The sequence below is a fragment of the Salvelinus fontinalis genome, chromosome 6 (assembly GCF_029448725.1).
Source record: "Salvelinus fontinalis isolate EN_2023a chromosome 6, ASM2944872v1, whole genome shotgun sequence".
Taxonomy (NCBI): Eukaryota; Metazoa; Chordata; class Actinopteri; order Salmoniformes; family Salmonidae; genus Salvelinus; species Salvelinus fontinalis.
Genome location: NC_074670.1, coordinates 57,776,358 through 57,801,740, shown reverse-complemented (window position 1 = coordinate 57,801,740; position 25,383 = coordinate 57,776,358). Strand labels below are relative to the sequence as shown.

Sequence of the window (25,383 nt, the reverse complement as noted above, 5' to 3'; positions counted from 1 at the left end):
AACACTACCACTACTGTAACACTACCACTACTGTAACACTACCACTACTGTAACACAACCACTACTGTAACACAACCACTACTGTAACACAACCACTACTGTAACACAACCACTACTGCAATGCTTACACTAGACCCTACATTACCACTAATGTAACGCGTACACTACACGACCACTACTGTAACACTAACATAACCCTACACTACCACTACTGTAACGCTAACACTACACCCTACATATCAACTACTGTAACACTAACACTACACCCTACCACTACCACTACAGTAACACTAACACTACTGTAACACTAACAATACACCCTACCACTACTGTAACACTAAACCTACCACTACTGTAACACTAACACTACACCCTACCACCCACTACTATAACACTAACACTACACTACTGTAACGTTTACACCACACTACCACTACTGTAACACTACCACTACTGTAACACTAAACTACCACTACGGTAAAGCTAACACTACTGTAAAGCTAACACTACACTCTACCATTACTGTAACGTTTACACCACACTACCACTAACACTGTAACGCTACCACTAACACTGTAACGCTACCACTAACACTGTAACGCTACCACTAACACTGTAACGCTACCACTAACACTGTAACGCTACCACCACTGTAACGCTACCACCACTGTAACGCTACCACCACTGTAACGCTACCACCACTGTAACACAACCACCACTGTAACACAACCACCACTGTAACACTACCACCACTGTAACGCTACCACCACTGTAACGCTACCACCACTGTAACGCTACCACCACTGTAACGCTACCACCACTGTAACGCTACCACCACTGTAACGCTACCACCACTGTAACGCTACCACCACTGTAACGCTACCACTACTGTAACGCTACCACTACTGTAACGCTACCACTACTGTAACGCTACCACCACTGTAACGCTACCACCACTGTAACGCTACCACCACTGTAACGCTAACACCACTGTAACGCTAACACCACTGTAACGCTAACACTACTGTAACGCTAACACTACTGTAACGCTAACACTAACACGACTAACACTAACACTACTGTAGCACTAACACTACACTACTGTAACACTAACACTACTGTAACACTAACACTACACTACCGTAACACTAACACTACACCCTCCACTACCACTACTGTAAAGCTAACACTACTGTAAGACTAACACTACCATTACTGTAACGTTTACACCACACTACCACTACTGTAACGTTTACACTACACTACCACTACTGTAACGTTTACACTACACTACTGTAACGCTAACACTACCACTACTGTAACACTAACACTACAACTACCATTACTGTAACACTAAACTACTGTAACGCTAACACACCACCCTCCACTACCACTACTGTAACGCTAACACTACAACCTCCACTACCACTACTGTAACGCTAACACTTCACCCTCCACTACCACTACTGTAATGCTAACACTACACTACTGTAACACTAACACTACAACTACAATTACTGTAACACTAAACTACTGTAACGCTAACACACCACCCTCCACTACCACTACTGTAACACTACCACTACTGTAACGCTAACACTACACCCTCCACTACCACTACTGTAATGCTAACACTACCATTACTGTAACACTAACACTACACCCTACTTGTTTGAGCCACTACCACTACTGTAACACTACCACTACTGTAACGCTAACACTACTGTAACGCTAACACTACTGTAACGCTACCACTACTGTAACGCTAACACTACTGTAACGCTAACACTACTGTAACGCTAACACTACTGTAACGCTAACACTAACACGACTGTAACACTAACACTACTGTAGCACTAACACTACTGTAGCACTAACACTACTGTAGCACTAACACTACTGTAGCACTAACACTACTGTAACACTAACACTACTGTAACACTAACACTACTGTAACACTAACACTAACACTACTGTAACACTAAAACTACACTACTGTAACACTAACACTACACACTACCATTACTGTAACGTTTACACCACACTACCTCTACTGTAACACTACCACTACTGTAACACTAACACTACACTACCGTAACACTAACACTACACCCTCCACTACCACTACTGTAAAGCTAACACTACTGTAACACTAACACTACCATTACTGTAACGTTTACACCACACTACCACTACTGTAACGTTTACACTGCACTACTGTAACGCTAACACTACCACTACTGTAACACTAACACTACACCTTCCACTACCACTACTGTAACACTAACACTACACCCTACACTACCACTACTGTAACACTAACACACCACCCTCCACTACCACTACTGTAACGCTAACACTACACCCTACACTACCACCATTGTAACGTTTACACCACACTACCACTACTGTAACGCTAACACTACAACCTCCACTACCACTACTGTAACGCTAACACTACACCCTCCACTACCACTACTGTAATGCTAACACTACACTACTGTAACACTAACACTACCATTACTGTAACACTAAACTACTGTACCACTACTGTAACCTCCACTACCACTACTGTAACCACAGTACTGTAACAAACACTACACAGTACTGTAACACTAACACAACAGTACACACTACAGTACTGTAACACTACAGTATTGTAACACTATCACCACAGTACTGTAACACCACCGTACTGTAGCAACACCACTACAGTACTGTAGCACCACCACTACAGTACTGTAACACCACCACTACAGTACTGTAACACCCCCACTACAGTACTGTAACACCCCCACTACAGTAACTACCACTACAGTACTGTAACACCACCACTACAGTACTGTAACACCACCACTACAGTACTGTAACACCACCACTACAGTACTGTAACACCACCACTACCGTACTGTAACACCACCACTACCGTACTGTAACACCACCACTACCGTACTGTAACACCACCACTACCGTACTGTAACACCACCACTACCGTACTGTAACACCACCACTACCGTACTGTAACACCACCACTACCGTACTGTAACACCACCACTACCGTACTGTAACACCACCACTACCGTACTGTAACACCACCACTACCGTACTGTAACACCACCACTACCGTACTGTAACACCACCACTACCGTACTGTAACACCACCACTACCGTACTGTAACACCACCACTACCGTACTGTAACACCACCACTACCGTACTGTAACACCACCACTACCGTACTGTAACACCACCACTACCGTACTGTAACACCACCACTACCGTACTGTAACACCACCACTACCGTACTGTAACACCACCACTACCGTACTGTAACACCACCACTACCGTACTGTAACACCACCACTACCGTACTGTAACACCACCACTACCGTACTGTAACACCACCACTACCGTACTGTAACACCACCACTACCGTACTGTAACACCACCACTACCGTACTGTAACACCACCACTACCGTACTGTAACACCACCACCACCGTACTGTAACACCACCACCACCGTACTGTAACACCACCACCACCGTACTGTAACACCACCACCACCGTACTGTAACACCACCACTACCGTACTGTAACACCACCACTACCGTACTGTAACACTACCACTACAGTACTGTAACACTACCACTACCATAGTGTAACACTACCATAGTGTAACACTACACTAACACTACTGTAACACTAACACTACTGTAACACTAACACTACTGTAACACTAACACTACTGTAACACCACCACCACCACAGTACACACTACAGTACTGTAACACCACCACTACAGTAACTACCACTACAGTACTGTAACGCTAACACTACACCCTACCACTACTGTAACACTACACTACCACTACCGTAACACTAACACTACTGTAACACTAACAATACACCCTACACTACCATTACTGTAATGCTTACACCACACTACCACAACCACTATCGTACTGTAACACTACCACTACCGTACTGTAAAACTACCACTACCGTACTGTAACAGTACCACTACCGTACTGTAACAGTACCACACTGTAACACTACCACTACAGTACTGTAACACTACACCAATACCTAACACTCCTCCAGTGGTTTCTTAACAGGCCGGTAGAAGATTATTTGGCCGCATCAACCAACCCTGTGCAGCTCTTCTTTCCAGAACCTTTTGATAACCTGGCAGCATTATGAGCGTATTCTAGCTTTGAGTGACATGCAGACAACATGCTGAAGGAAAAACCCATTTGGATTTGTCCTAGTATTTAAAGCACACCAGGGGGCTCGTTGGTCAGCACTAACACCCTCATTTGGAACTCATTTGAAAACAGCAGTGTATGCTATGTTATCGATCAATAAGAGCTGGGGCCACGAGGAGACACACAGACAACACCCAAATGCAAACACCCTGGGTTGAGTATCTATGTATTGAGAATAAGATGATGCATTTGACTAGACTTAGCTACTCCAATTCAAGTTGTATTATCATTTCAACATAGGCTGCTGGTGGTACTTCAGCTGTAAACATGCTCTGCCATCTATAGATACGGGCAAGTTGGTGCTGGTGGCTTCAAAAGCACGTAAAGGTAATACAAGTCCTTTTACTTCAAATTCATTACTGTAATCTCGCTTTCAGTGAGGGTTCTCGGCGCAACACATTTTCAGCCGCCGTGAAACATGTCTTCCGTCACTGAGCAAATGGAAGCCTGAGTTTAATGTCACGGCATGGTGAGCACAAACACAGTAATTTAGAGGTGAGCTGAGTGACAGGCAGGGCATGAGGCGCGCTGAGGCAGGAAAGCACAGAGCGGCAAGAAAACACCAAGCGGCAAGAAAACACCAAGAAGCAAGAAAGCGGCTTGTGATGGAGGAGAGAAAAGAAAAAAAATGGAGCATCTTTGGCTCCCGCAATAAAGACCATTGTATGATAAAAGGTACATAGACACACACACACACACACACACACACACCTATGCAATGAAGCTTGGGTAATTTAGCCTTGCCCGCTTCAAAGAAATGGGCTGAAAGCTTTTTGTTAGATTTTCAATCTGGCAGTATACACAAAAAGCCAGCCAGGGCCAGTTTCTATGGAGTAAAAAGCAGGGATTGCAAAACAGGTTTGACCTCGGAGATTCAGTTCAACTTTATTCAGATCAACTTTATTATTCCACCAGGGGGAAATTCATTTGGTCATGTGTTTAAAAAGACAGTATGCTATAGCTAGACATTTAAAGTGAAAGTGCAATATGCTGTATACTCCAGGGACCAACATACTATTTATTATACAGCCTAATGGCTGTTGGAATAAAAGAGTCCCTATATCTATCTGTTTTAATTTTCTTTTGAAGAAGTCTCTTTGCCCTTGCCCGGCTGCTACTGTGACTACATTTTGAGTGAAGGGGATGAGCAATGTCCTGTAAAATTCTTTCAAGTTTTAGGAGGAAGAGTTTTGTGTATAGGCTGGTGGCTGATTCTTGATCTATACCAGTTATCCTTCCCGCTGTCTTAATCAAGCGCTGAATCTTGACTAGCCCTTGCACTCGCATGTTTCCAAACTCACATATCAGACCAAAGGACAGCACACTCTGCAGGACAGATTTATAGAACATATGTAAGATATGGCGGTCAACGTTAAAATGGTTCAGTTTGCGTTAAAATATATTCTCTGTAGCAATTTTTTTATCTTTGCAAAGGCAGTCATTGAATTTCAGTTTGTCTATTTCGATTCCCAGGTACTTACAGTTGAAGTCGGAAGATAACATACACCTTAGCCAAATACATTTAAACTCAAGTTTTTCACAATTCCTGACATTTAATTCTAGTAAAAATGCCCTGTCTTAGGTCAGTTCGATCACCACTTCATTTTAAGAATGTGAAATGTCAGAATAATAGTAGAGATTTATTTAAGTTTTAATTTCTTTCATCACATTCCCAGTGGGTCAGAAGTTTACATGCACTCAATTAGTATTTGGTAGCATTGCCTTTAAATTGTTTCACTTGGGTCAAACGTTTTGTGTAGCCTTCCACAAGCTTCCCACAATAAGTTGGGTAAATTTTGGCCCATTCCTACTGACAGAGCTGGTGTAACTGAGTAAGGTTTGTAGGCCTCCTTGCTCGCACAAGCCTTTTCAGTTCTGCCCACACATTTCATATGGGATTGAGGTCAGGGCTTTGTGATGGCCACTCCAATACCTTGACTTTGTTGTCCTTAAGCCATTTTGCAACAACTTTGGAAGTATGCTTGGGGTCATTGTCCATTTGGAAGACCCATTTGCCACCAAGCTTTAACTTCCTGACTGATGTCTTGAGATGTTGCTACAATATATCCACAAATTTCCCACCTCACGATGCCATCTATGTTGTGAAGTGCACCAGTCCCTCCTGATGCAAAGCACCCACACAACAAGATGATGTCACCCCCGTGCTTCACAGCTGGGATGGTGTTATTCGGCTTGCAAGCCTCCCCCTTTTTCCTCCAAACATAATGATGGCAAAACAGTTATATTTTTGTTTCATCAGACCAGAGGACATTTCTCCAAAAAGTATGATCTTTGTCCCCATCTTTGTCCCCAAATCATAGTCTGGCTTTTTTATGTAAGTTTTGGAGCAGTGGCTTCTTCCTTGCTGAGTGGCCTTTCAGGTTATGTCGCTATAGGACTCATTTTACTGTAGATATAGATACCTTTGTACCCGTTTCCTTTAACATCTTCACAAGGGCATTTGCTGTTGTTCTGGGATTGATTTGCACTTTTCGCCCCAAAGTACGTTACTCTCTAGGACACAGAACGCGTCTCCTTCCTGAGCGGTATGACGGCTGCGTGATCCCATGGTGTTTATACTTGCGTACTATTGTTTGTACAGATGAACGTGGTACCTTCAGGCGTTTGGAAATTGCTCCCAAGGATGAACCAGACTTGTGGAGGTCTACAGTTTATTTTCTGAGGTCTTGGCTCATTTCTTTTGATTTTCCCATGATGTCAAGCAAAGAGGCACTGAGTTTGAAGGTAGGCGTTGAAATACATCCACAGGTACAGCTCCAATTGACTCAAATTATGTCAATTAGCCTAACAGAAGCTTCTAAAGCCATCACATCATTTTCTGGAATTTCCGAAGCTGTTTAAAGGCACAGTCAACTTAGTGTAAACTTCTGACCCACTGGAATTGTGATACAGTGAATTACAAGTTAAATAATCTGTCTGTAAAAAATTCTTGGAAAATTACTTGTGTCATGCACAAAGTAGATGTCCTAACCGACTTGCCAAAACAATAGTTTGTTAAAAAGAAATTTATGGAGTGGTTGAATATTGAGTTCTAATGACTCCATCCTAAGTGTATGTAAACTTCCGACTTCAACTGTATGTAAACTTCCGACTTCAACTGTATATGTGGTCACTCTATGGACTGAATCCCCATTGAGCTTTGGCGGGGGTAGTTTTGTTCCTTCTGAAATAAATTTCCATATTTTTTGTTTTCATAACGGTTACTTCAAGAAAGTTCTCTGCACACCACTGGACGAATTTTGACGCTTCTCTGCCAAATCCTTGAAGAGAGGCTTGGTCTGGCTGGAGGAAACCCACAACAGCGGAGTGATCTTCATATTTTAAAACTTGTGGGCTGAGTCAGAGGCTTGACAATCATTTGGGTACAGTGTGTACAGTATCGGTGAAAGTACGCTACCTTCAGGGGCTACCATACTCACCGTTCTAGACGAAGAGATGGCGGAGTTAAACTTCACTTGTTGAGTACGGTTCACAAGGAAACTATTAATCCACTTGATCGGTAAAGAGTTGACACCTAAATTCCCCAGTTTTTATCAACCAGTAAGCGGGGTTGGATGGTGTTAAACGCGCTACTGTTGTCAATGAATACAATACAACAAGATGGGTACGAGTTTAACTTAACATGTAACATTCAAAAAAGTCTGTCATCAACAAGGTGCGGGGTGAGCACTTACAGTATGGTACAGTATACCCATACTGAAAAGCTTCCACAGTTTTCATCCATAAGTCATTCAATTTACATAACCTATGGATTATTAAAGGTCCAAGGAAGCTATTCCCTCAAGCAAGGCTAGTCAGACTACCTTGTACTTGGGGTAAATGTATACTGAACAAAAATATAAACGCAACATGTGAAGTGTTGGTCACATGTTTCATGAGCCGATATAAAAGATCCCAGAAATGTTTGATACGCACAAAAAGCTTATTTCACTCAAATGTTGTTTACATACCTGTTATTGAGCTTGTTCTAGCCTGATCAACTCTATCCGAAGATGTGTCACGCTGCATGAGGCAAATGGTGGTCATACCAGATACGGACTGGTTTTCTGATCTACTCCCCTACCTTTGTTTTAAATGTATCTGTGATTAACAGTAAATTAGAGCCTGATGAATTTATTTAAAATTAACTGATTTCCTTTTATGAACTTTAACATCCTTGAAATGTTGCATGTTGCATTTGTTCAGTGTAGTACATGCTCCTACTTAGTACGTGGGGTTAATGTAGCATATGCTCCAGTGACAAAATGACTAATCCCTGTGATGATCAAATGCTTCACAGTATAAATCAAACAAACAACCGTAAAACTGATGGGAATGTCAAGCATCCTTTTTCCACTCCTTTCATTAAGTCAAGTAGAACCCCACAAGGGGATAATGTTGAGCTTTACCCAGCGAGTCCCATGGGAAAGCTCGTTGATCAACATGTCCTCTCGTACTAAAGCCATGTGGGGGGGTATGAGGGTTTTAATATAAAAAATAATAATAATAAAGCAATGTCCCTCCTTGGATGTATGTGGGAACACAGCTACCCTTGTTTACATTTAAATATGGACTCACACCATGTAAGGATAGGACACCATGTACATGTCATGTCTTAGTACAATTCATTACATCTAACTGCACAGTGACTAGAAGCTAACATTCTTTTGAATTCAGATATTGTTTTATAATGTAGGATTCCTTCTCTGCAGTTAATATGTTTAGTGGAATAATCGTCTATCCTCAATGATGGAGATTCACAGCCTGCTGGGCTGGCTGGCTAGCTACAGGCATACATACCTCAACTTCTTCTTGCTTGGATATAAACTGCTACTAACACTCAATGGAGACGCACAACAACAGGTTTAACTGATACAAATTCAGTTTATTACCACACTCGGGTAGATAGGCACACTCTAGCTCATAACACAACAGGAGGAGTTGGTTAAAGCCATGAGTGTTACCCTATAAATACCTGTCTGATATCTGGTGGTATTCAGTCGAAAAAGGTGCATCTTCTCTGGTAACAGGAAGTAGTAACACAGTAATTACAGTAACCAAACGCTCTGTATCACCCTCACTACAGAATTGTATGGTTGTCTCGTAGTTATATATAGAGTAACTATAAGAAATAGGGTAAGTTAAAGTATCAAGCAGCAGTATTAACAATTAAAAAGCATACCCCCTCCCGTTTCTGTACAAAGCTGAGGGATGGAGCTGGAGAAATGTAACCACTCTTAAATTCATAGACAGAGCTATGAATGCAAGGATTGACCATACATAGTTTTAACCACATTTAAAGGATATACAGTCAGTGTTTGTTTACCTTGACTTTGTTTACAAACATTGAAGTAAAACAAGCTTATTTGTTGGGTTCTGACGGTGTACGACAGTTCAACTAAGCACTGTCAAACATATGGTAGGTCAGACATAACAAATAGTGGTCAGTTATACAGCGGGTGGGTCTAATCTTGAATGCTGATTGGTTAAAACCGCATTCCAGCTGGTGTCTACTCTACACGTTACCACCGGCTAAATCTGATTTAAAATACCCATTTACTCTGTTCCATTTGACTGAGCAAAGAACTATCTCATCAGCTCCGCAAAGGAAACGTATAAACATCATCTTCACTATAAAAATAATCTAGACATATCTAACATTTTTTTAACTAACATTTAGTTTTCAACAGCGGAGATTTGTATAAACCTTGCGGTCTGGTCTCTCTGACATGTGCAACTTGTTTCAATATTCAAATTCAATCTCCAGCTGTCACATAGTAATGAACGTGTCGGGAGTCGGGATGAGACAAACAAGTAGGCAGTTTCTCAGCTAGTCAAAATCATGAATCAGCATAATTTTTATGGATATATACAAAGGCCTATCAACTATCAGGGGAAATCCCACATCATTAGCTCATTATTATGGATGTATCTAGGGTTGCACATTTTGGGGGAATATTCAGGAGGTGGAAACTTTCCGTCGGAATTAACGGGAATATGGGAATTAACGGGAATATGGGAATTAACGGAAATATATGCAAATGAATATTAATACCATTTAAAAAAAAAAATTGTATTGGATATATTTACCATATCATATGGAGACAGAAACTTACACCTTTAACCTTATCATAAGTAGACAATTGCAAATGATTAAATGCTTCCTATAGAAATACATTTTAAAAAATCATTACGAATTGAAATTTAATTAAATGAATTGACTCTTCACATGGGATGATTTCATTCAACAACAAAAGGGAATATTGAATGATCCCCAATGATCGATCGCATTTCCCAAAAATGTTTTCAACATCTGTAAAATGATAGTCTAGAAACTAAAGCTTTGGTTGTCTTCCTCTCAGGCTTCCATTTATTCTCCCTGGACCTCCTCTTGAACATCAGACTGAGGCCTCATCTTCACTGTCACTTCCCAATCTTGTAGAGGATGGCTCGTTGTCTGTTTCAAAAAGCCTAAAGTTTGCCCAGATGGCCACCATTTTTTTACCCTTGTATTGGTCAGCCAGCCTGTTGCATGGTTTGGTGTGTGTGTTCCCAAACAAGGACCAGTTGCGCTCTGAGGCGGCTGATGTTGGTGAGATTTGGAGGATGATGGAGGCAACAGGGGAAAGAGCCTCAGATCCACAAAGTTCCTTCCACCAGGTGGCTGATGAGATATGTTGGCAGGACTGCCACATTGCATCTCCATCCCAAAGCCCTTGCTTGGAAGTGTACCTCGCCAGACTGCCAAGAACCTTGCCCTCATCCAGGCCAAGGTGAGGAGAGAGAGTAATGATGACACAACAGGCCTTGTTGATCTCGGCACCAGACAGGATGCTCTTGCCAGCATACTTGGGTCCAACATGTAAGCTGCGGCGTGTATGGGCTTCAGGCAGAAGTCTTCTCGCTTTTGATATATTTCAGAACTGCAGTTTCGTCTGCTTGGAGCAAAAGTGAAGTGGGCAGGGCAGTACGGATTTATTCTCTTACACCTGCAAGCAGACTCTGAACATAAGACAGGATGGCATTGTCTCCCTCAACCCGTGCAACGACATCTGTTATAGGTTTCAGGAGATTCAGGCTGCTTACCACTCTCTCCCAAAATGCAGTGGCTTGCGAATGTATTCACCCCCTTGGCATTTTTCCTATTTTGTTGCCTTACAACCTGTAATTAAAATAGATTTTTGGGGGGGTTTTGTCATTTGACTTGCACAACATGCCTACCCCTTTGAAGTTGCAAAATATTTTTTCTTGTTGAAAAGAAATAACACAAAAAACAGAACTTGAGCGTGCATATCTATTCACCCCCCTAAAGTCAATACTTTGTACAGCCACCTTTTGCAGCAATTACAGCTGCAAGTATCTTGGGATATGTCTCTATAAGCTTGGCACATCTAGCCACTGAGATTTTTGCCCATTCTTCAAGGCAAAACTGCTCCAGCTCCTTCAAGTTGGATGGGTTCCACTGGTGTACAGCAATCTTTAAGTCATACCACAGATACTCAATTTGACTGAGGACTGGGCGTTGACTAGGTCATTCCAAGACATTTAAAATGTTTCCCTTAAAACACCCGAGTGTTGCTTTAGCAGTATGCTTAGGGTCATTGTCCTGCTGGAAGATGAACCTCCATCCCAGTCTCAAATCTCTTGAAAACTGAAACAGGTTTCCCTCAAGAATTTATGTATTTAGCGCCATCCATCATTCCTTAAATTCTGACCAGTTTCCCAGTCTCTAGCGATGAAAAACATCTCCACAGCATGATGCTGCCACCACCATGCTTCACTGTGGGGATGGGTTCTCGGGGTGATGGGAGGTGTTGGGTTTGCGTTTTCCTTGGTCAAAAAGATAAATTTTAGTCTCATCTAACCCGAATACCTTCTACTGTATGTTTGGGGAGTCTCCCACATGCATTTTGGCGAACACAAAACGTTTTTTTATTGCCACTCTTCCGTAAAGCCCAGCTCTGTGGAGTGTACGTCTTAATGTGGTCCTATGGACATATACTCCAATCTCCTCTGTGGAGCTTTGCAGCTCATTCAGGGCCATCTTTGGTCTCTTTGTTGCCTCTCTGATTAATGCCCTCCTTGTCTGGTCTGAGTTTTGGTGGGCAGCCCTCTCTTGGCAGGTTTGTTGTGGTACCATGTTTTTTACTTTTTTAATAATGGATTTAAATGGTGCTCTGTAGGATGTTCAAAGTTTTGGATATTTTATTATAACCCAACCCTGATCTGTACTTCTCTACAACTTTGTACCTGACCTGTTTGGAGAGCTCCTTGGTCTTTATGGTGCCGCTTGCTTTGTGGTTCCCCTTGCTTAGAGGTGTTGCAGACTCTGGGGCCTTTCAGAACAGGTGTATATATACTGAGATCATGTGGCAGATCATGTGACACAAAGTCCACGTGTGCGCAATCTAACTAATTTTGTGACTCTAAAGGTAATTGGTTGCACCAGATGTTATTTAGGGGCTTCAAAGCAAAGGGGGTGTATACGCACCAGTTATCCGTTTTTTTATTTTGTGGAATTTTTTGAAACAAGTAATTTTTTCCATTTCACTTTACCAATTTGGACTATTTTGTGTATGTCCATTACATGAAATCCAAATAAAAATACATTTAAATTACAGTTTGTAATGCAACCAAAAGGGAAAATGCCAAGAGGGTGAAAACGTTTGCAAGGCACTGTACGTCATCCAGGAGGATCCTCTTGATGGGGCTGTCCATATCGGCCGACTGTGATATGGCCATTTCTTGGACAGACTCCTTCCCCTCCAGGAGACATGATGACAACACCACCCCAACGGGTGTTGCTGGGCAGCTTCAATCTGGTGCGCTTCTTCTTCTCACTTTGCCTGGTGAGGTAGATTGCTGCTATAACTTGATGACCTTTCACATACCTAACCATTTCCTTGGCTCTCTTGTAAAGTGCCTCCAGGACTCGTCCACTTTAGCCCAAGCAGCCTGCATGTTCGCAGCATTGTCTTTCACCAGTGCAAATACCTTCTGTGGTCCAAGGTCATTGATGACTGCCTTCAGCTCAGCTCATGTAGAGACCGGTATGTCTGTGTCTGGGTGGAGATGTAGTTAATTATTCCTTGCCCACAAACATTCGACCACCCATCAAAGATGATTGCAATACAGTCTGTTTTCTCTATGATTTGCTTGACCTTCACTTGAACTCTGTTGAACTCTGCATCCAGCAAATGAGTAGATAAAGCATGTCTGGTTGGAGGGGTGTATACTGGGCGAAGAACATTCAGAAATCTCTTCCAAAACACATTGCCTGTGAGCATCAGAGGTGAACCAGTTGCATACACAGCTCGAGCAAGACATTCATCAGCATTTCTCTGACTACTTCCTCCATTGAGTCAAAAAAACATATGATTCCAGGAGGACCATGAGCTGTTGCTATCGATAAGGTGTGTGATTCATCATTTTCACCTCGAATAGAAGTAGAGGGACTTTGTCAGAGGTTGCTTGCTGTGAGCGCTAAGGGAACTTTATGCACTTGGCCAGATGATCCTGCATCTTTGTTGCATTCTTCACATATGATTTGGGACAGTATTTGCAAATGTACACAGCTTTTCCTTCTACATTAGCTGCAGTGAAATGTCTCCACACATCAGATAGTGTCCTGTAAAGAGAGTCTGGAGACGCCGTGGAGAACGTTCTGCTGCCTGCAACATCCTCCAGCATGACCGGTTTGGTGGTGGGTCAGTCATGGTGTGGGGTGGCATTTCTTTGTGGGGCCGCATAGCCCTCCATGTGCTCGCCAGAGGTAGCCTGACTGCCATTAGGTACCGAGATGAGATCCTCAGACCCCTTGTGAGACCATATGCTGACACATGCACATTTGTGGCCTGCTGGAGGTCATTTTGCAGGGCTCTGGCAGTGCACCTCCTTGCACAAAGGCGGAGGTAGCGGTCCTGCTGCTGGGTTGTTGTCCTCCTACGGCCTCCTCCACGTCTCCTGATGTACTGGCCTGTCTCCTGGTAGCGCCTCCATGCTCTGGACACTACACTGACAGACACAACAAACCTTTTTGCCACAGCTCGCATTGATGTAGTGTAGCTCATCCAGGATGGCACCTGAGCCACTTGTGTGGGTTGTAGACTCCGTCTCATGCTATCACTAGAGTGAAAGCACCGCCAGCATTCAAAAGTGACCAAAACATTAGCCAGGAAGCATAGGAACTGAGAAGTGGTGTGTGGTCACCACCTACAGAACCATTCCCTTTTTGGGGGTGTCTTACTAATTGCCTATAATTTCCACCTTTTGTCTATTCCATTTGCACAACAGCATGTGAAATGTATTGTCAATCAGTGTTGCTTCCTAAGTGGACAGTTTGATTTCACAGAAGTGTGATTGACTTGCAGTTACATTGTGTTGTTTAAGTGTTCCCTTTATTTTTTTGAGCAGTGTATATTCACCCCACCCAGTATTGAAATCAAAACTTACCAGAAAGCATGCAGTCCTTGGCTCAAACAGTGTAGTAGTGTAGGCTCAAAAGCATCTCAATGTGCAAGATCTTGATTATCAGCTGCACATGTGATGGAAGAATGCATTGCGCATGCAGAGGGCTGCAATTACATTGAATTGGGTATAGTTTAACCAAAATATGCCACAAGACCTAGAATTGCCTTATGTGTATCCCATAAAAAAGTTTCACTTATATAAGCTAACTTTTTTGATGAATTTAAGCAAAATTCCCAGGCTTAACCTCCCATGGAAAATGTAAGGAAAATTTCCAGAAATTTGCCAGCAAGTTTCCAACCCTTTATGTATCTAAATAAATGTCACTAAAAACAGCTTAAATGTAGTTGGCTAGCTAGCAAGCAAGATAAGTTGCCAGCCAATATGGCAATGGAACATTTAGAACGAAAAACTGAGTCACATCCATAGTTACAAACAATAAGACTGAACGACTGGGTCACGTCTCTGGCAATCGAAACGATAGAACTAATGACTAGCCGGCTTGGGTAGCAGCCCTAGATTTGTGTCGAAACTATCTTATGGAAGGATGAAATAGTATGAATAAAATCATAAAAATAAGGTTTTTAATGAACATTTGTCAATCATTAGCGCCATCAATCATTATTTGAATATGTTGGTAACCCGTTGTATGAAAGTGATAATGCCCTCGAAGCCGGTGTTTGGCTTCACCGGCTTCGAGGTAATTATCACTTAAATATAACAACCAATTTACTCAAAGATAAACTAAAGCTCCATTGATCTACAGGCAGTTTTGGCCATTTTGCTCTGATGTAGCTCTCTGGAGCTCTCTGTAACACTCTGGAGCTCCTGGGAGTTTTCAAACCGCCGCTTTACCCATGTGTGTAGCGTGGTGTAGCGTTTGGCCGGAGCAAGGAGCAAGGAGCTTAGGCAGGCAAGCTCTCTGTGGCGCTGATGGAGCTCTCCGTAGCTCTGACGGCGCTCTCTGTAGCTCTGACGGCGCTCTGACGGCGCTCTCTGTAGCTCTGACGGCGCTCTCTGTAGCTCTATGGAGCTCTGACGGCGCTCTCTGTAGCTCTATGGAGCTCTGACGGCGCTCTCTGTAGCTCTATGGAGCTCTGACGGCGCTCTCTGTAGCTCTATGGAGCTCTGACGGCGCTCTCTGTAGCTCTATGGAGCTCTGACGGCGCTCTCTGTAGCTCTATGGAGCTCTGACGGCGCTCTCTGTAGCTCTATGGAGCTCTGACGGCGCTCTCTGTAGCTCTATGGAGCTCTGACGGCGCTCTCTGTAGCTCTATGGAGCTCTGACGGCGCTCTCTGTAGCTCTATGGAGCTCTGACGGCGCTCTCTGTAGCTCTATGGAGCTCTGACGGCGCTCTCTGTAGCTCTGATGGCGCTCTCTGTAGCTCTGATGGAGCTCTGATGGCGCTCTCTGTAGCTCTGATGGAGCTCTCTGTAGCTCTGATGGAGCTCTGATGGCGCTCTCTGTAGCTCTGATGGAGCTCTGATGGCGCTCTGTAGCTCTGATGGCGCTCTCTGTAGCTCTGATGGCGCTCTCTGTAGCTCTGATGGCGCTCTCTGTAGCTCTGATGGCGCTCTCTGTAGCTCTGATGGAGCGCTCTCTGTAGCTCTGATGGAGCGCTCTCTGTAGCTCTGATGGAGCGCTCTCTGTAGCTCTGATGGAGCGCTCTCTGTAGCTCTGATGGAGCGCTCTCTGTAGCTCTGATGGAGCGCTCTCTGTAGCTCTGATGGAGCGCTCTCTGTAGCTCTGATGGAGCGCTCTCTGTAGCTCTGATGGAGCGCTCTCTGTAGCTCTGATGGAGCGCTCTCTGTAGCTCTGATGGAGCGCTCTCTGTAGCTCTGATGGAGCGCTCTCTGTAGCTCTCTCTGTAGCTCTGATGGAGCGCTCTCTGTAGCTCTGATGGAGCGCTCTCTGTAGCTCTGATGGAGCGCTCTCTGTAGCTCTGATGGAGCGCTCTCTGTAGCTCTGATGGAGCGCTCTCTGTAGCTCTGATGGAGCGCTCTCTGTAGCTCTGATGGAGCGCTCTCTGTAGCTCTGATGGAGCGCTCTCTGTAGCTCTGATGGAGCGCTCTCTGTAGCTCTCTCTGTAGCTCTGATGGAGCGCTCTCTGTAGCTCTCTCTGTAGCTCTGATGGAGCGCTCTGTAGCTCTGATGGAGCGCTCTGTAGCTCTGATGGAGCGCTCTGTAGCTCTGATGGAGCGCTCTGTAGCTCTGATGGAGCGCTCTGTAGCTCTGATGGAGCGCTCTGTAGCTCTGATGGAGCGCTCTGTAGCTCTGATGGAGCGCTCTCTGTAGCTCTGATGGAGCGCTCTCTGTAGCTCTGATGGAGCGCTCTCTGTAGCTCTCTCTGTAGCTCTGATGGAGCGCTCTCTGTAGCTCTCTCTGTAGCTCTGATGGAGCGCTCTGTAGCTCTGATGGAGCGCTCTGTAGCTCTGATGGAGCGCTCTGTAGCTCTGATGGAGCGCTCTGTAGCTCTGATGGAGCGCTCTGTAGCTCTGATGGAGCGCTCTGTAGCTCTGATGGAGCGCTCTGTAGCTCTGATGGAGCGCTCTGTAGCTCTGATGGAACTCTCTGTTTGAATGAGGGCTGAGTCAAGTGAACTTGAGTTAATTGAGAACTCACGACAGTGTTACACTGATAAGCTCCCTCCTGTCTCTCTTTGTGATCAATGTGCTCTCTATGCTAAGCGTCAGTGTGAATTCGGAGCTGTAAATTCGGAGCTGTGACCCAACTCTGTGCAGTGAACCAGGTAAGTACTGTTCTATAGAGACTTAGACTGAACACAGAGCTCCTGCCTGCAGCTTACAAGAAAGAGAAGTGTGGTGCATAGTTTGAGACACAAAAGCACCCACATTGACATGTGAATATATAGAATAGAAACCTGCTACATTTCCTTGGCAAGAGTTGGTTTAATGTGCCACAGCAAGCTGTCAACACATAACATCTAATTGTATCATTACTATGACAACCAGTGGAAATCAGAGATCCACTTAAAGATCAGAGACTCTGGTGAACAGTAAAATAACAATGTGATTGATAGCTAGTACTAAAAAGGCCCCATAGGGAGTTGAAGACGTAGAAGCAGTAACCATGTCCATTCTACCCATAAAGTCTGTATGGTTCAAGACAGTAGTGGTGGAAGGTGGAACGGGAGCAACAGTTATCCTTTAGTACATATCCAAACAGGGACTCTGTACATTAACTCTTATAGGAGAGCACTGTGGATTTAAAAAAAAAAAAAAAAAATGTAACCTTTATTTAACCAGGTAGGCTAGTTGAGAACAAGTTCTCATTTGCAACTGCGACCTGGCCAAGATAAAGCATAGCAGTGTGAACAGACAACAACACAGAGTTACACATGGAGTAAACAATAAACAAGTAAATAACATGGTAGGGAAAAAAAGAGAATCTATATACAATGTGTGCAAAAGGCATGAGGAGGTAGGCAATAAATCGAATAATTACAATTTAGCAGATTAACACTGGAGTGATAAATCATCAGATGATCATGTGCAAGTGGAGATACTGGTGTGCAAAAGAGCAGAAAAGTAAATAAATAAAAGCAGTATGGGGGGTGAGGTAGGTAAATTGGGTGGGCTATATACCGATGGACTATGTACAGCTGCAGCAATAGGTTAGCTGCTCGGATAGCAGATGTTTAAAGTTGTTGAGGGAGATAAAAGTCTCCAACTTCAGAGATTTTTGCAATTTGTTCCAGTCGCAGGCAGCAGAGAACTGGAAGGAAAGGCGTCCAAATGAGGTTTTGGCTTTAGGGATGATCAGTGAGATACACCTGCTGGAGCGCGTGCTACGGGTGGGTGTAGCCATTGTGACCAGTGAACTGAGATAAGGCGGCACTTTACCTAGCATAGCCTTGTAGATGACCTGTAGCCAGTGGGTCTGACGACGAACACGTAGCGAGGGCCAGCCGACTAGGGCATACAGGTCGCAGTGGTGGGTCGTGTAAGGTGCTTTAGTAACAAAACGGATGGCACTGTGATAAACTGCATCCAGTTTGCTGAGTAGAGTATTGGAAGCTATTTTGTAGATGACATCGTCGAAGTCGAGGATCGGTAGGATAGTCAGTTTTACTAGGGTAAGTTTGGCGGCGTGAGTGAAGGAGGCTTTGTTGCGAAATAGAAAGCCAACTCTAGATTTGATTTTGGATTGGAGATGTTTGATATGAGTCTGGAAGGAGAGTTTGCTGTCTAGCCAGACACCTAGGTACTTATAGATGTCCACATATTCTAGGTCGGAACCGTCCAGGGTGTTGATGCTAGTCGGGCGTGCGGGTGCAGGCAGCGAACGGTTGAAAAGCATGCATTTGGTTTTACTAGCGTTTAAGAGCAGTTGGAGGCCACGGAAGGAGTGTTGTATGGCATTGAAGCTCGTTTGGAGGTTAGATAGCACAGTGTCCAAGGAAGGGCCAGAAGTATACAGAATGGTGTCGTCTGCGTAGAGGTGGATCAGGGAATCGCCCGCAGCAAGAGCAACATCATTGATATATACAGAGAAAAGAGTCGGCCCGAGAATTGAACCCTGTGGTACTCCCATAGAGACTGCCAGAGGACTGGACAACATGCCCTCCGATTTGACACACTGAACTCTGTCTGCAAAGTAGTTGGTGAACCAGGCAAGGCAGTCATTAGAAAAACCGAGGCTACTGAGTCTGCCGATAAGAATATGGTGATTGACAGAGTCGAAAGCCTTGGACAGGTCGATGAAGACGGCTGCACAGTACTGTCTTTTATCGATGGCGGTTATGATATCGTTTAGTACCTTGAGCGTGGCTGCGGTGCACACGTGACCGTTTCGGAAACCGGATTGCACAGGGAGAAGGTACAGTGGGATTCGAGATGGTCAGTGATCTGTTTGTTGACTTGGCTTTCGAAGACCTTAGGCAAGGCAGGATGGATATAGGTCTGTAACAGTTTGGGTCCAGGGTGTCTCCCCCTTTGAAGAGGGGGGTGACTGCGGCAGCTTTCCAATCCTTGGGGATCTCAGATGATACGAAGGAGAGGTTGAACAGGCTGGTAATAGGGGATGCAACAATGGCGGCGGACAGTTTCAGAAATAGGGGGTACAGATTGTCAAGCCCAGCTGATTTGTATGGGTCCAGGTTTTCCAGCTCTTTCAGAACATCTGCTATCTGGATATGGGTAAAGGAGAAGCTGGGGAGGCTTGGGCGAGTAGCAGCGGGGGGGGCGGGGCTGTAGGCCAAGGTTGGAGTCGCCAGGTGGAAGGCATGGCCAGCCATTGAGAAATGTTTGTTGAAGTTTTCGATTATCACGGACTTATCAGTGGTGACCGTGTTATCTAGCCTCAGTGCAGTGGGCAGCTGGGAGGAGGTGCTCTTGTTTTCCATGGACTTTACAGTATCCCAGAACTTTTTTGAGTTAGAGCTACAGGATGCAAATTTCTGCTTGAAAAAGCTGGCCTTTGCTTTCCTGACTGACTGCGTGTATTGGTTCCTGACTTCCCTGAACAGTTGCATATCAGTTGGGACTCTTCGATGCTATTGCAGTTCGCCACAGGCTGTTTTTGTGCTGGTCGAGGGCAGTCAGGTCTGGAGTGAACCAAGGGCTATATCTGTTCTTAGTTCTGCATTTTTTGAACGGAGCATGCTTGTCTAATATGGTGAGGAAGTAACTTTTAAAGAATGACCAGGCATCCTCAACTGACGGGATGAGGTCAATATCCTTCCAGGGTACCCGGGCCAGGTCGATTAGAAAGGCCTGCTCGCAGAAGTGTTTTAGGGAGCGTTTGACAGTGATGAGGGGGGGTCGTTTGACCGCGGACCCGTAGCGGATACAGGCAATGAGGCAGTGATTGCTGAGATCTTGATTGAAGACAGCAGATGATTATTTGGAGGGCAAGTTGGTCAGGATAATGTCTATTAGGGTGCCCATGTTTACGGATTTAGGGTTGTACCTGGTGGGTTCCTTGATGATTTGTGTGAGATTGAGGGCATCTAGCTTAGATTGTAGGACTGCCGGGGTGTTAAGCATATCCCAGTTTAGGTCACCTAACAGAACAAACTCTGAAGCTAGATGGGGGGGCGATCAATTCACAGATGGTGTCCAGGGCACAGCTGGGAGCTGAGGGGGATCGGTAGCAGGCGGCAACAGTGAGAGACTTATTTCTGGAGAGATTAATTTTTAAAATTAGAAGTTCGAACTGTTTGGGCATAGACCTGGAAAGTATGACAGAACTTTGCAGGCTATCTCTGCAGTAGATTGCAACTCCTCCCCCTTTGGCAGTTCTATCTTGACGGAAAGTGTTATAGTTGGGTATGGAAATCTCAGTATTTTTGGTGGCCGTCCTAAGCCAGGATTCAGACACAGCAAGGACATCAGGGTTGGCAGAGTGTGCTAAAGCAGTGAGTAAGACAAACTTAGGGAGGAGGCTTCTGATGTTGACATGCATGAGGCCAAGGCTTTTGCGATCACAGAAGTCAACAAATGAGGGTGCCTGGGGACATGCAGGGCCTGGGTTTACCTCCACATCACCCGAGGAACAGAGGAGTAGGATGAGGGTGCGGCTAAAGGCTATCAAAACTGGTCGCCTAGAGCGTTGGGGACAAGGAATAAAAGGAGCAGATTTATGGGCGTGGTAGAATAGATTCTGGGCATAATGTGCAGACAGGGGTATGGTGGGGCACGGGTACAGCGGAGGCAAGCCCAGGCACTGGGTGATGATAAGAGAGGTTGTATCTCTGGACATGCTGGTCTCAATGGGTGAGGTCACTGCATGTGTGGGAGGTGGGACAAAGAAAGTATCAGAGGTACGGAGAGTGGAACTACGGGGTCCATTGCAAACCAAAACAATGATAACTAGCCTGAACAACAGTATACAAGGCATATTGATATTTGAGAGAAGCATACAGTAATTGCAGGTCTTGATTGGGAGAGCTAGCTAAAACAACAGGTGAGATAACAGCAGCTAGTCAGCTAACACAGCAACAGCAGGTAAAAATGGCGACGACTAGGCAGAGAGGGTCGGATTAACTACACACAGAGCCTGAGTTAAAACACAGAGCCGACAGATAAAACACAAATAAACAGAATGGAGTACCGTGAATTAATGGACAGTCCGGCAGGCATCAGCTATGTAGCCAAGTGATCATAGTGTTCAGGGGGCAGCCGTAGATGGAGCAGGGAAGCCGCCACTACGCTAGCACGCAGCGTTTAAAGTTAGTAGCCCGGGGGGTGGTCTGCTCAGACGGTGGGGGTCTGCTCAGACGGAGGCCGGTTGAGGGCACAGTGGATGGGGTATTCGTCTGCAGACCAGACGTGGTCGTGTCGACAGAGAATCCAAGCCGGATGGCGATGGCGAAAGAGAGGTAGTAATTGTAGAATTTTGTTTGCTAACTGGTGCTAGCTTCGTGGCAGTGGTGCTAGCTGCAAGCTAGCTGTGAGGATCAGAAGTAGTGGCTCAGGGATTACGGCAGGAATCCGGCGTTGTTGTCGAGAGACAGTCCGATGCTGGTAAATTGGTGAGTAATATCCAGGCTAATAACAGGGCTGGTGTCTGTGCAGAAGGTAAAAGCTGCTAGCAGCGGCTAAAAATGACTAAATAGCTTGTAGCTGATTAGCTGGTTAGCTACTGGGGGTTCTTGAATGTGTTCCAAAGTTAAAAAATAATAGCGATTCCGTATCACATTGGGTGAGGTAGGTTACCGGAAGGTATAATCGAATTAAAAATCGAAAAGAGATAGATTTTTTTTTTATATATATATATATACAAGAAATACGAAAAAATTCATAAAATACAAACGTACACGAGAGGACGAAACAAAACACGTCTACACTGCTACGCCATCTTGGAATATCGATAGTGGTGGCTATAGGTGGCTATATACACATTCGGTTCAAAAGGAAATATACAGTATCAGACTTACCATCATCTTCTCAAAGAGGTCGTTGATCTCCTTCTCAGAGAGGTTCATGGAGCGGTCGTCGAAGAGGGGCTGGGGCAGGGGCATCTCTACCTGAGTGGACAGGGGGTCTGTGGAGTGCTGAATCAGGGGCTTGTCCTTTTTATTCCCAGTCTTCCGAAAACTGGTGATCCGGTCACGCTGAAGGGGAAAGAATGTGGCGTTACCAAAGTGCGTACGGTAAGCGTTATGACAGAGTATTTCCCTTGGCGTTAGGCTTTCTGAATGCTTACATTCTGACATATAGGCTTTATCTAGGAGTATTTCCCTAGGCGTTAGGTTTTCTGAATGCTTACATACTGACATATAGGCTTTATCTAGGAGTATTTCCCTAGGCGTTAGGCTTTCTGAATGCTTACATACTGTAAGGTAATGCTGTCATATGCCTTCCCTGACATGTCTTTCCATCTCCTTCCCAACCTTTAAACGAGTATCAGCTGGGCTCAAATCCAGGTTGGGGTGGTACCACAGGACGGCTAAAGTAAAGTGTTTGCCTATGACAAGGGACAGACCTAGTGTTCGTTCATTATGTTTTATCATTCATCTTTTCTGTTAGATTAAATTTTGCGCGTGAAAAATGGCTAACATTGCTTGCTCAATTTCTTTCAAACTGGCCTTGATTTATTCATCTGTACAGTTCATATGTTTCTGAATGAAAATAGTACATAATAAAACAGTGCACTGTAAACTACAGTGAGAGTCATAGATTTGACTCACCTTCACACTTACTATTAACCCTGTAAGTTATGTTTGTTCAATATCAGACTGTTAGGAGAGTCTGTAGAACTTCAGTACAGAGGAACATACCTACATTAGAAAGATACTCTCTCCTCGCTGTATTCAGCTATTCTAGCTACACCGATGAATACAGAAGAAATGTAGGTCTAATGTACATACCTTTACCTGATCTGTACATAATTTAATTTGCCTTGTGCAATGTAACAAATGGAATAGTGCCAAAAGTGCGAACTGCAATCAAGAGCATCTCATATGTATTCAGGTCTGATGACGGAAGACAGAACAAGATCAAACGAGATGCTGCCAGCAGCACACACCATTGTTACAGAGTCAGAAGAGGGTAAGTCCACGCACCAGTCGCTGTTAGTCAGTCGTCATTAGTATTAGCTATATGGGTTTAGGGGTTATGCTTGTGCAGAATGGATGAGTGCACATACATATGAAATAGAATAAGACAAATAAAAACGAAAGGAAATTAAATCAATGACGTCACACCTGAATCTACACTGAAATCGTTGTGGAAGGACCAGGGCAAGTCAAACCAATGATGGTGAACATGATTGGAGAACCTTCATGTAATACAATCCCTTCAAACAGCACCAGTGTAACAAATAAAAAATGTAATCCTAACCGATTCAGAATACTGTTAGGTTCATTCCTGTAATATTTGACTGATTAGACTTTAAAAATAAAATAAAAAAATAGATCTAAACTTTTTTCATATTAAAGGACGTTATTGTTTGGGTACATAATATAACCATCATATACTGTAAAGACAAGCATACAGGAACCCAACTTGGTTAACAGAAGGCACCGTGTAACACTGGTTTCCTTGATCAATCCACAGATGTCAGTTCATCTTCCTGTGCTGCCATAACACAAAGACGATGATGCAAAACCAAATACACACGGAAATGAAAACAGGACGCCTTACCATGTCGTCAGCCAATGTTCTTATGTGTACGTTCTGTTGAAGGGAAGGCACAATGCGAACAATAAGATCCATTTGAAAATAATGTGTGTGAGAATATCCTAAACAACCAATACACAGTGACAGATGGACACACACAAACAGCCACACCTATGAATGACACCAAGCAGTAAGCCCCGTTTGGATCGTGCATGTCCATTAATCGTTGCTGTAATATACAGTAATAGTGTATGTGTTGAAGTGGAGGTAAGTATTGTCCAACTAACCTAGTCGATATTAGAGGTCGATTTCAAGTTTTCATAACAATCGTAAATCGGTATTTTTGGACAACGATTTGGCCAATTCTTTTAATATTTATTTTTTTACACCTTTATTTATCCTTTATTTAAAACAATCAATCATAATCACTAGTTAACTACACATGGTTGATGATATTACTAGTTCATCTAGCTTGTCCTGCGTTGCATATAATCTATGCGGTGCGTATTCGCGAAAAAGGACTGACTTGCTCCAATGTATACCTAACCATAAATATCAATGCCTTTCTTAAAATCAATACACAAGTATATATTTTTAAACCTGCATATTTAGTTAATATTGCCTGCCAACCTGGCTCGTTGCGAACTCTGTGAAGACTATTTCTTCCTAACAAAGACAGCCAACTTCGCCAAACGGGGGATGATTTTTTTAAAAGCACAATTGTTGCACGACTGTACCTAACCATAAACATCAATGCCTTTCTTAAAATTAATACACAGAAGTATATATTTTTAAACCTGCATATTTTGCTAAAAGAAATCCAGGTTAGCAGGCAATATTAACCAGGTGAAATTGTGTCACTTCTCTTGCGTTCATTGCACGCAGAGGCAGTGTATATGCAAGAGTTTGGGCCGCCTAATTTGCCAGAATTTTACGTAATTATGACATAACATTGAAGGCTGTGCAATGTAACAGGAATATTTAGACTTATGGATGCCACCCGTTAGATAAAATACGTAACGGTTCCGTATTTCACTGAAAGAATAAACGTCTTGTTTTCGAGATA

The 25,383-nt window shown here is 43.9% G+C and overlaps 1 protein-coding gene across 5 annotated transcripts in view; it reads right to left on the bottom strand.

The window, feature by feature from the left end:
- Positions 1–25,383, bottom strand: part of diaph2 (diaphanous-related formin 2) — a 727,774-nt gene that overhangs the window by 675,987 nt on the left and 26,404 nt on the right. For 4 of the 5 annotated variants that reach the window (XM_055927231.1, XM_055927234.1, XM_055927235.1 and 1 more), the window contains exons 3-4: positions 24,342–24,374; positions 22,634–22,810 (exon numbers count right to left, since the gene is read on the bottom strand). In XM_055927231.1, coding sequence (XP_055783206.1) covers positions 22,634–22,810; positions 24,342–24,374 — 210 coding nt within the window. The remainder of the gene's footprint in view (positions 1–22,633; positions 22,811–24,341; positions 24,375–25,383) is intronic. The other variant, XM_055927233.1, reaches the window with a different exon arrangement.